Source organism: Lotus japonicus, chromosome 6 (assembly GCF_012489685.1).
Source record: "Lotus japonicus ecotype B-129 chromosome 6, LjGifu_v1.2".
Lineage (NCBI taxonomy): Eukaryota > Viridiplantae > Streptophyta > Magnoliopsida > Fabales > Fabaceae > Lotus > Lotus japonicus.
The window spans coordinates 40,888,737-40,901,346 of NC_080046.1; the positions used below are offsets into that span (position 1 = coordinate 40,888,737).

The window sequence follows — 12,610 nt, forward strand, 5'->3', positions numbered from 1 at the left end:
ATAACGACACATAGCTGCTCCAACAGCACCACAACAAACGCTGCTCCAACAACACAATAACAAACGCTGCTCCAACAGCACAACAATAAACGCTGCTCCAACAGCACAACAACAAACGCTGCTCCAACAGCACAACAACAAACTCAACACTTGGATCCGACGACACTCCTCGTTTTTCCAAAACTAGGATTTGACTTCCAATGCCTTCCTTCGAGGTTGTTATCATTACTTAAAGATTTTGAGGTTATTTAAGGTCTTATGAATTTTCTTTATAAAATAGATTCCATTTTGTCTTATCGCAAGTCTTATACATTTTCAGGATCTCCCAATCCCAAGTCGCTTCCAGAGGAGGTCTCGATCCACTAAACAAAATTAAGGCCCGAACCTCGTTCGTCCTATCAAACTTTCTCAAAACTCTCAAAATAAAATCGGCATGACCTGCCCGCTATTCTCACCATTCAGAATCTCAGATTCCAGTACAGAGCATATTTAAATCATCACAATCAACAACATGTCATATATCAATAAATCGCATCATAAACACTTAGCACTTAGCATATAAAGCATGCACCACACATCCTAGATTACCCACATAGCACATAGTATGTAAGTCAATCTCAAAAACATTCAGTAGATGAATCATCTACATTGTCAGCCGAAGCCTCAGAAAACATTTTCCAATCACACACAATCCAGTGCATAAACAATAAACAATGTCGAAAACATCGACCCTAAGCATTACCTAGAGATTCAGTGAGAAGCCCTCACCTGAAAGTTCTCCAGAATGATCAACTAGTGCTTCCTCGCTCTCAAAGTGTTGGTCATCGGGGAAATCCTCAAAAGCACCTTTACAATAAAATCACAGAATACTATCAGAATCTATCGGAAACTAAGCTATCGATACTTACTAAGGTTACTCGAAGTAATCTATACCCTAAGGTACGATAAACTAGCGCGAAAGACAAGTTTTCGGAAAAGGAAATTTTCCTCCTCCCCCCTAATAGGGCTCGGCCACTTTGTGCAATTATGGGGCTCGATTTTTCTTCGATCAAACTTGGTTCCTATGCTTTCATAAGCCGTAACTAAGGGTATTCTGAACTCGGAAAAATTATCGGATCAAAAACTGTCGCAGGGGTATTTTGGTCATGATTTTTAACTTAGGATTTTTCAAAACTGAAATCCCAAAAATAAAATTTTGCAGGGACGTCACCAACGACGTTTATGACAACTAATCCTACTAGCACTAAGCTAAGGCGATAGTTTTCAGCCTAAAGGTTGAAGCTTTACTCCAAAAACTCCAAAAATGGGTATTTTAGGCTCAAATTGATTCCGGCGGAATTCCGGCGACATAACGGAAAATCTAACCCGGCAGAAGTGATCTTGGGTGCATAAGGAAGAGGTTTAGAATCAGAAATGAAAGATTCATGATAGTTTTGCAAAAACCCATAAACTATCCGCTCAGAAAACTCTACAGAAAAGCTATGGAAAAAGCGATCAGAGGTAAGGATTAGCGACTATACCTCGAAGCCTTGAAGTAGCAACTAACGGATCAACGATCCAGCAAGCGATGAACAAAATTCTTCTTCCTTCTTCCTTGTTCTTGGCCGCGGGTTTGAGGAGAGAAAATGGAGGAAAATTTGAGTTTTTCTTCCTTTCTTTGCTATATATAAAGGTTGGAAATTCGCGGGAAAATGAAATTTCGCGAATCTGATTTTTCCGGCGTCATTCTCCGTGAATTAATAGATATGTTTTGGCGAAAGAATTCCAAAACTAAAATGAGGTCTCTTTGTATTTTTGGCAACTAAAGCATAGTCGGTATAAAACTATTTTACCCGATAAGTTGCTTTTTGCATCGAATGTCGGAATAGAAAACTTCCTTCTGAAGAAAGATTGAAATCATCAAGAGAAATGGGTGTACGCGTGTAGAATATTCATTTGAAGCTCTGAATAGAAAAAGTCTTCATCGTCGAGAATTTCTAGGGTTTTGAAATACCAGGGATTCGGTTTCGGCAAACTTCCGATGATTGGAATCGGACGTTCGTAGATCCTAGAGTTTCGCCTCGAAACGGTTGTGATATATGGAAAAAGAGAAGTTCTAACATTTCTCTGAAGATTTTTGGAATTAACTTCCGTCGTGCCTAAAAGTGAAAATTAGCTATATACTAGGGTTTCTGACTTAGGTTTAAGCGTAAAACGATCGTGCTATAACTTTTATCGACTTCAATACGAACCTCAGACTTTTCCTGAACTTTCTCCTTCATACATTTATTTCATTTACTAAACTCTTGTTCAGGTTTCCCTTCGCCATGCATCAAACCTACTGGTGAATAAGAATTTATTCACTTGGTATAAACTGAAAAACTTGGGCCTTACACTCAGGGCCGGCCCTGACTGGCGGCAAAGGATTTGCTTAGATATAAGAATTTATGAACTTACAATTATTAATAAACGAGTGTTAATAATGAATCACCGGTACACCACTTTTTAATTGCTTCACCTTGTTAGTTTATGTTTTTAAAATAGTTGTAAAAAAACGATTGTTCAAAAAAATTATGCTATGTAGAGGCTATATTTCATTTTTTTTTTTGGTACATGTCTTGAAGCTAAAAGAAAAACTAAGTCCTCAAGCGAGGAACACCCCGAGCATCAGCTGACAACAAGAGACTCATGCCCTGAAGAGGGTGCTCAATGATCTGTAACTCCTCGATCTGAGAAGCGCCATGCTTAGCCAGAAAATCCGCACAGAAGTTACCCTCCCGCCAGATATGGCGGAGCTCCACTTGCCAAGGACGTCTCATCAAATCCTTAATGTCCCAAATCAACGCAGCAAACTCGTGCCTCAGTGGAGGAGTAGACATAATGAGAGTAACTGCCTCCAAGGAGTCCGATTGACAATCAATAATTCTATAATTACAATCCCAAGCCAGCACCAATCCATGAAAAATGGCTAGCAGCTCCAGGTGAAGAATATTCGATGCAGTGAAACAAGCAAAGAAGCCCCTAAGCCATCGTCCACTAGCCTCTCTCAGGCAACCACCAAAGCCGCCGCGAGTAGGGTTCCCCAGCAAGCTACCATCTGTATTCAGCACCACACAATCCTCCCTAATAGGCTATATTTCATTTAGTTATAATTATAAAATATTTTTATTTTTAAAGTAATTATAAATTATATTTTTTAAAAGTTTCTCAAAATAATGAAATTTATAACTATTTGCAATTTCTATTTTTTTTTTAAAAATCTGAAATAAGTTAATTTTTTTTAAGAAATACTATTTTGGAAATTAAAGCTGCAAATTTTATTTTATCTACAAAAAAAAAATAGTGTCCTTGTAATCTTGTAGAGGTATAAAATAAAGTTGGAATGTTTTTGTATTTTAGTTTATTGAGAGGTTTTGGGTTTAGGGTTTTAAATCCCCTCTACTCTACTCTACTACGCACTCGCCTCTCACAGTTCACAGTTGTCTTCAACCTCTCTCTCTCTCTCTCTCTCTCTCTCTCAGTAAGTCTCTCTTCGATTGTTGATCTTGATATTGATGTTTCCACTCACTTATGTTGTACCCTAATTTTCAATCCATTCTTCTTCTATCTTCTTCTTCTTCTTCTTCTTCTTCTTCTTCTTCTATTTCTTCCTTCCCTCCTCTTCTTCTCTATGGAGTTGGACACCAAAACGCCGCGTTCTGAAGAACCCTCGCCGACGACGTCGAAGAACTGATGATTTATTGCTAAATCCCGCTTCTGACTACCTTGATTGATTGATGTTTTTATACAAGTAGTAACTGCAATTGAATCATTATTCATCAAGTCATTGTTGAAGCTTTTGTTACTTTTTTCAATCTCTTGTAGAGTGAAAGGATAAGGCCATGAATTCGTATAGTGTATCATTTTGGAGGAATGGATAAGTGACTAGTGTTTTTCACTTAATATTATTCATTTCATTTCATGGTCTCTTCTGACGCTAAATTACTAAAATACTACTGTTATATTATATAATTCTAGTAATTATTCTTTATATTTTAACTAGTTTATATTCAAGCTGTTGCACCATTTTTAGCTTTTGTCATGAATCATTTTCTTAAACCCTGAAACTTCACACTCTTTGAAACTTGTTTCGTCATTTTTCAGCAGCCAATCGCCGACTCGAAGCACAATAGCAACTATGAAAGAGGAGTTAATGTCAGAGGGTGAAGAACAAGAACAGAGCAATGGAGGAATACTTGACTACATAATGAACTTGGAGAGCGTTCCACAGAAGCTACCTCCACACCTCGAGCTTCTCAGGACTCGCGTCCTTTGCAACGTCGATGCTCCTCAGCATGTATCTATCTTTCGACTTTCCCTTACTATTATTGTTTTCTTTGCTTTTAGTCTTTTGATTCATTAATTTCCTTCTTTTTTTGTGCATTAAGTATGCCTTTTCATTTGATTTTCGTTCTTTTGAGTACCCACTTGTTGAGGTTTCTAACTTCAGGATTGGGGATGTGGAAACATAGAAGCTAGGATTTGAACTTTTACTCTCTTTTTCTGTAAAATCTTAAGAATTTTTTGTTTTTGTTTTTGTTTTATTTTAAGAATTTTGTAATATTTACTGATTCTATAGTTTGATGGGTTCTGTTTCTGATTTGTTTTTGGCATGTTTTTTAATTAACATTTTCCTGTGTTGATGTTTTGTAGACAGATACCATCCAGTATTCTGGTGCTTATGCAGCGCTAGGTGTTGACAATAGTTTGCGGTTTGATGATTTCTGTAAGAACTTCAAGGTTGAGGTGAAACGGTTGACGGATGATGAAATGGAGTTTGATATGATTGGTATTGATCCAGCAATTGCCAATGCATTTCGACGTATCCTTATATCAGAGGTAAAATATTTATGCTTATCTCATTATTTGCAGTCATGATGTCAAACTCTTTGGTTTTGAATATTGTGTTTGCACTTTGCATTGATTAGTGCAACCATAATCTTTCATTTTTGTACTGAAAATGCTCTTCAGAGTAGACGGATTCCTTCAACTGATTTTTGTTTTGTTTGTTATTATAGGTCCCAACAATGGCTCTTGAAAGAGTTTATATTGCAAACAATACATCACTTGTACAAGATGAAGTTCTTGCTCATAGATTGGGCCTCGTTCCAATCAATGCTGATCCAAGGTTATTTGAATATCCAGGTCTCATACGTTACACTAAAGCATACATAATTGCATTTCTCATGGCTTGTATCACTCTCTTGTGTAATAAGTGGAAAATTGGAATTACTATACATGTTGTTTGGTTGACCCCATACAGGGCTGGGCTGAATGTTTTTTAATTGTTTCTTTCTTCCTCATGAATAGATAATGCGGGAGAGAATAATGAAAAGAATAGCATTGTCTTCAAACTACATGTTCATTGTAAAAAGGGTCAGCCTCGTATTACTGGTAAATGACTTGAAAGTCCTGCTCGATATTATTTAAGTTACTTTTAATTTCTGATTTTGTTATTTAACTTCACCCTCTATGCTGTCAGTAATCTTTCTTGTCTAATGTTATTACAATATAAATGCAGTGTTATCGGATCAGCTGAAGTGGTTACCTAATGGGAGTGAGCTTATCGCTGAAGATACCAAACCAAATACAGATTCAAAACCAAAAACATTTACTTCTTTTACCTGCAGCCAAGACTCCCTTCCTGAATTTTCCAGCAATCCACCTGGTCCTAGATATTTGGATATTATAATAGATAAACTTGGACCTGGTCAGGTAACCCTTGATTTCTACATTCATTCATTCTTTCTTTTTGATGTGATGCACTTACTCATTCTTCAAAGTGAAGCGAGTAAACAAATCATAATACTGATGTGCATCATTCAAAATATATTTTAAGGGAGTGTGATTATATAGAGAAATCAATAACTTTCTTCTTCTACTGATAGTAGGTAGTAAGCTTTTGCAGTCCATCTTCTGTGGGTGGGATTTGGAAAAGTGATGCACTTATTCTTTCTTCAAAGTAAAGGGAAAGGCTAAACATATCATAATGTCAATGTGCATTGTTCAAAAAATCTCTGAATGGAGTTGACCACTTTTCCTTTGGGGTTATGGTTTATAGGGAGGGATCAATTACTTTCAGAGATCGTTTACTTTTTTCTTGAGTGCTTTTCCCTCCAAGCCAACATGTTTCGTGCTAGATGGGTTATTTACCTTTAAAAAGGGAAATTGGAGCACTTATTAAAAGTTACCATTTTTTAGGTGTCGTTATGTTTTATTTCCACCCTTATTATAATTCCAGAAAACCTCTTTTGTTTCTCTGATGGGGGTCATAGGCCAGGTCAGAGAATCATAATAATGTTAGTCATGAATGGCTCTTTTGTTACTCTATAAGATTCATGTACCTCGGTTTACATTCTGCCCTTTATATTATCATCGCATACTCTGATAGGGAACTGCATGAACAGTACTCGTGAACAGTAACAGCAGTTAGGAAGTTATTATTTTATTATTATAAGTTGGGTAGTTTTATTATTATAGAAGTTAGTAACTGTTATAGTTTGAATTTAAATTAGACAGCAGCAGTTATTAGATAGCAGTAGTTATATATTAGGGGTTGGGTCTGAACTGAAGGATATTCAGAATTTGGATGGTTGTCTTAGGGAGGGACTGGACTCTCAAAATTCCAGAATCTGTAGGAGAGAACTGGCTCTCGAACACCAGTACTTCCATAATTATTCTGTAATAAATTCTGTTCTTATCATACTCTATGACCTGAGTTATTGATTTTGCATACTTATTACTTGTCATCATAAAGAATAGTGGTAGCCCTACTTATTACTGAATACCATACTTACTAAGTACATGCTTTTGTAGGAAATCGAACTTGAAGCTCATGCAGTTAAAGGCATCGGTAAGACACACGCAAAATGGTCACCGGTTTCCACTGCTTGGTATAGGATGCTTCCAGAGGTTAGGGAATATCTTATATCTTGCCTGCTGATCACTTTCCCACTGCCACAAATTTGAAAAAACCTGGCATCTGTTTGATTGGCTTTTCTTCTCTAGGTTGTACTCTTGGAAGATGTTCAGGATGAGTTGGCTGAAGAACTAAAAAATAAATGTCCACTTAAAGTATTTGATATTGAAGATATCGGAAAAGGTACTTCATTTTATGTTTCTATGATCCTCCTAGCATCAGATTTTTGTATCCTCTTGTGAACTACAACAGTGTGGGATTTTATGTTCAAATTGGCTTTGCATCAATGTTTGCTTTGTTTTGGACACAACATTTGTTATTGCTAAATATCAATATCATCTGTACTCTCAAGCTCCTATTTCTTTGGCGCGTTCTTAATTTGCTGCTTTGGTTGTTGAGCAAGCAGGTAAAAGAAGGGCAAAAGTAGCCAGACCACGGGACTGCACTTTGTGTAGGGAATGCATCAGAGGTGGTAAAGAATGGGAAGATCGTGTATCATTACGTCGTGTCAAAGATCATTTCATTTGTAAGTATTATCTGAAATATAGAAATAACGAGTTCGAACTGCAAAGTTGTTTGACATACAAAAACTACAGCGTCTTTAGTATTGCATTTTCAAGGATACTCAACTTCTCTTTGTAGTTTGTAGATCAGTTGAAAAATATTAAACTTTAAGGCTGTACTGTGATCAGTTGTTTTGACAGATACATCTTAAGTGTGGCTTGTTAGTTTGACACCAAATATATTTTCGGCAGATATTAGTTTAATAGTGTGTTTCTTTATCTATTAGATTGGATGTGTATGTGCTTTTTCTCAATCCAACAATTTGAGTAATTGGAAAAATTGTCTCGGAAAGCCAAATATGTCAGTTGAATGTGCTTTCAACTGGAAACCGAACACACTCTAAGTCTTTAAGAGACGCATATGAGTATGCCACCTAGTTTAAGATTTCTATCTGGAGTTATCTGAATCTCTTTCAACTAAAACTTGTGCAAAATTGGGTTTGAATAGAGATTTGATACTGATTGTTGTTTTATAATTCCAGGAAAATCTTAACATCTATTTCTTTTTACTTGTTTGTCTAGTCACTGTTGAATCAACTGGAGCTTTACCACCGGAGCTGCTATTTACTGAAGCTGTGAAGATTCTGGAAGATAAGTGTGAACGCGTGATTACTGAGCTGTCTTGAGTCTTCTTGTTGCCATGTCTTAAAATGATGGAAAGAAAAAGTACAAGGACTGAAATTTATGTTATGATATGAAAGCTCTTTTCTTACTCAGCTAAGCTGTGCATGTCTGCATGGACATGATCTGTGTTTTGCTTGTACTGTTCCAAATCTAGTTGCTTAATATAATTGATTTTATTTAAGAGGATGCTTTGAACCTTTTGCTGATCCCAGTGAGATCGGATTTTGTTGAGGAAAACCATTTGTTTTTGCTCCTAAAAGCACTTGGCAACACAACCTGTTTTCGACATAAGTTGTCCCACTTACCAAATATGCATTTGCTTCAAAGCAAGGATACACTTAAAATTAAAAAGAGAAAAAAGGTAGTGTTATAACTGTTCAGGAAAAAATTAATAAAGGAGATTGTTGTATCATGTTTGTATAACAAATTATTAAGTTATTAAAATTTGCTCTTTTTAATTGATGGTTGTGATTTTGTAATATCTCATTTCAAAATAGATTATTGATTTATAAAATGGTGAATTTATGACATGTTAGATAAATTTCTTTTTTGCTATAAAAACACTTTGTAAGATTAACTTCCTTTTCTTTTGGCTTTTTCGTCATATCAGTTTTCCTATAAAATCACGTCCTGTTTCAACATGTATTAAAATAACAATTAACATAATTCAACCAAATATTTATTATGGATTCCACATTATCATATAGTACATAATATATGCCCAAATATCACTCGTCCACCAACAGTGCAAAACCATTATCGATTGCAAATGTCGTGGTTGGAACTTGATGCTGTGATATAAAAGTCGGCATATGTATTTTGAACCAAAGGTTTAATCTTGTTTGAAGCGTAAAACTCTTCCTACCAAGACTAAATGTAGTTGCGTTTACATGAATTTGAACTCAAGACATTTACTTAAGCTAAATTCGGCATACATATATACATATGGGCACACGTACTACAACGACTAATTTTTATAATCCATGAAAAGCTAGTATTACTTTGATTCTTGAAAATTTGGTGACAACAATTTTAAGCTTTTAATAATATAAAAAATACCAAAATTACCTTATTATGCATAAACTAGACAGGGAAAGTCAAGAACTGTGATTGTCATTGTAGTGAAAGCTTTGTCTACACTAGCATTTTGCCCAAACCATTGTTTTGAGATTCACAATGCAAAATAAAACAAATTGACTTAACTTTCTCTTATTCAATGCCTGAAATAATAAATGTTTTATAGTTGAAGAATTCAGCTAATGATTTTATTTTTTCTAAAGAGTTGAATTAATGTTAATTTAAAATAAAACTAAATTGATGTCAATTTTCTAAGTCTAATTAATATCAGTAATTTTTTTTGAGTTTTGTGTAAGAAAAAAGAGAATTAGTTTCACAATAACGGTTCTCTGATCGAATATGATTAGCTCCAATAAAGAATATAATTTTTTTTTTATTTAATGTGGCACAAAATTGGGTAGCCATACTACTTTTTTTAAGGTATAGTCATAATAGTACCTTTGAATATGAAATGGAGGGAGTGATCCCCTTTCCACAAATAAGTGAAATGAAATATACTATTCTGAAATCTGAATTATTAGAGCATCTTACACGTGGAAAAGTTTTCAATTGTAGTGAGTGATTAGTGTGTCATTTTGGCATTATGTATCCATCTTTTTCCTTTCCCTTTTCCATGTTTTTCTCTTCTTTCCTAAATCCATCTTCATCTTGTATGAATTAAAAATTTAACGTCTCTACCTTATTCTCCATTGAGAAGCTTTAGGCAAAAGACAAAGGTTAGCGTATATCGGTATACGTCTCATGCAAATTAAGTATTATAGAGACTTTTACTTTTTGTTCCTCCAATTCTTTTCATATTTATTTTCTAAGATTTGAAAAACAACCGCCAAACTTGAGGGCTCTGTAGGATCAACAAAAGGAAATTAAAGGTACTGAAAAGAGACACAAAAAGGAAATCAAATTCATAAAATAGCTAGCTTAAGAGATAAGATTTCTCTATAGAGTATAGTATCAACTTTCAAACATTTACATGCCTTATATGCCCTCCTTTTTTGTACAATAGTATTTAACACACAAGAAATCCAACTTCAATTATACTATATAGCCTTATTCACTTAATAATATGGCTGAAGATTCTTTTTTTTGGTACATCGGAAAGATAAATTGTGCCCGCCAGGATTTGATCCCTGGACCTCCCCTACCCAACACATATGTCTTTCAGCTCCTACCACTCGAGCTATCGATTCTTAACAAAAAGGAAATGCAGTCTTTTCCTAAACAATATTTAAAATCTTGATCAATGTATTGATCTATTATTTTCTTACAAGATTTTAAAACTTCGTAATTAAATCAATCACAATGCTTTGAGATATACTGCATAAATCACACCATGGAGCCAAAGATGAGCACTAATGCCTAAAATTCTGAAGATTGAGTTTGGATTTTTGTTAAGTATCCGATGAGAAACATGTGAAACCACATCTCTAAGCATGTGAATTCTATTAAACTTAAAATGAATGAGCAGAAGCAAATTAAAGGGAAAAGGTTGGAAAAATGTAACACGTGGTGGGAGAGTGACATGCTTGATGTATAACTATTCTTTTTTAAAGTTGGATTTCAACAAGAAAAGTTAGATTAATAGATGAAGAACCAAGTATTCAACTTTGTTACACAACATGTTGAATTTGTGGTATAATACCATTTTATGTCCATGCTTCGTTAATTGGAATGGTTCGTGTAATTAACAAAGGTCAATTCCTGCTTTTTTTTTTCTCAAAGAAAAGTAGATTGAAATCATAAATTACCTATAGCTGCTTCTTAATTTCCAGTTGTTGATTAATTTTGTTTCAACTTTTCAAAAGCATTTTAACATTTGTCATTCCGACATTCTAAACTTTTTCTATCATCGCACCGTCACTAATTACATCCTTCTTGCAAAACAAAACAAATGTGAACCATCAATTTCTGTTCATATGTAGATATCATGCATACGTACGTATTAAAATATATTAATACTTATATGTGACTAAATCCCGAATTTGAAAGCATCCAAAGGGTGATCAAGTACCGGATGTTTATACCAAAAAAATAAATAGTAATATTGAAAGTGAAAGTGCCAATAATGAGATTTTTAATATTTCGATGAAGAATATGCTTAAAAACTATACTAATGTTTTTTTTAAAATAAAAATTGAAAAACCATCATACAAACTCCAAAAGATGGAGATTGATACGGAGAAAACCCTTTCCTCTGGTGAAGCGACGGGTAGCGCATAGGGACGGCCGCTAGACGGTACAACGGGGCAACCACGCTCCTCCTTTCAAGATACTCTCATGAGAGAGGGCCAGAAGACTCAACCTAAGGTATTGGAAAACGTTTGGGATACTGGGAAGATGAAGGTCACGTATGTGAATGACAACACGCAACTTCCTCAACTGCATGTTGACAAGTCGGTGATTGACAATTTGTGTTCGCCATGGAAGGATGCTTTGTTGGTTGGGCTCTTGGGGAAGAAGCTTGGGTTTCGCACCATGAAAGCTAGGCTGAGCAACATCTGGAAGTTAGTTGGAGAGTTTGATCTACTTGATATTGATAATGGCTTTTTCATGGTCAAGTTTGATCGCGAGGAAGACAAAAAGAAAGTGATGGATGGCGAGCCATGGATGATTTTTGATCATTACTTGGCGGTGGCTCCTTGGAGCAAAGAGTTCATTACTCCTGCTGCAAAAATCACTCGAACTTTGGCTTGGGTTCGTGTCCCGGGACTTAACGTCACCTTCTATGATGAGTGTTTCCTCATGTCGTTGGCCAAAATAATTGGTACGCCGGTAAGAGTGGATGTCAATACTTTGAACGCCGAGTGGGGAAAGTTCGCAAGAATCTGCGTAGAGCTTGATCTTACTAAGTCAGTTGTGGGTAAATTCTTGTTTGAAGGTTTTTGGTATAAGGTGGTTTACGAGGGTCTTCATATTATTTGCTCAAAGTGTGGGTGCTATGGGCATCGTGGGAGAGAGTGTACTCAGTCGCCCCCCACACCGATACCGGAGCCAGCGCAGATGCCGGCGAAGGAGCCATCTTCAGATGAGCCGCCACCGGAAACCCTAGTTGTTACGCCCTCCCCATCTCCAGATTTGGCAGTTGCGGAAAGTCAGGAGCAGCCAAGGCATGCGGTTAATGGGAGTTAGGTAATCAAGGAGAAAACGGCTAAACCTATTATTGAGGTTGACCCCACGGTGCTAGAAGTGGCTGGTGATTGGATGACCGTGACTAGAAAACAGAAAAAGAAAAAACTGCCAATTAAGGGAGGGGATTTACATAACTCCAAGATTTGTGGAGGAGACAAGGCCAACATAATTTTTAAGGGGTAGGGGAATATTTTGCCTAGTAGTGCGCGACCAAGAAGCATGATTTTTCGTGCAAAGGGGAATAATAGCTCTCTTGTAAGTGTGAATGGTGGGCCCGCTCCTT

The 12,610-nt window shown here is 36.0% G+C and overlaps 2 protein-coding genes across 3 annotated transcripts; both read left to right on the forward strand.

Moving 5' to 3' along the window:
• The first annotated feature begins 3,377 nt into the window (after positions 1 to 3,377).
• Positions 3,378 to 8,305, forward strand: LOC130725910 (uncharacterized). Of its 2 annotated transcripts, none has more exons than XM_057577095.1 (10): positions 3,378 to 3,499; positions 4,123 to 4,315; positions 4,672 to 4,857; positions 5,037 to 5,163; positions 5,329 to 5,412; positions 5,540 to 5,733; positions 6,835 to 6,930; positions 7,027 to 7,120; positions 7,344 to 7,463; positions 8,023 to 8,305. In XM_057577095.1, the coding sequence occupies exons 2-10, from the start codon at positions 4,157 to 4,159 to the stop codon at positions 8,124 to 8,126; spliced, it is 1,164 nt and encodes a 387-aa protein (XP_057433078.1). In that variant the 5' UTR covers positions 3,378 to 3,499; positions 4,123 to 4,156; the 3' UTR covers positions 8,127 to 8,305. The 2 variants fall into 2 exon arrangements, with proteins under 2 accessions (XP_057433078.1, XP_057433080.1); XM_057577097.1 differs by having other exon boundaries at positions 3,390 to 3,499; positions 4,126 to 4,315.
• A 3,170-nt stretch (positions 8,306 to 11,475) lies between these two features.
• LOC130725309 (uncharacterized) lies at positions 11,476 to 12,327 on the forward strand. Its single transcript, XM_057576551.1, has one exon. It carries the CDS (start codon positions 11,476 to 11,478, stop codon positions 12,325 to 12,327), a length of 852 nt encoding a protein of 283 aa, XP_057432534.1.
• The last annotated feature ends 283 nt before the right edge of the window (positions 12,328 to 12,610 follow it).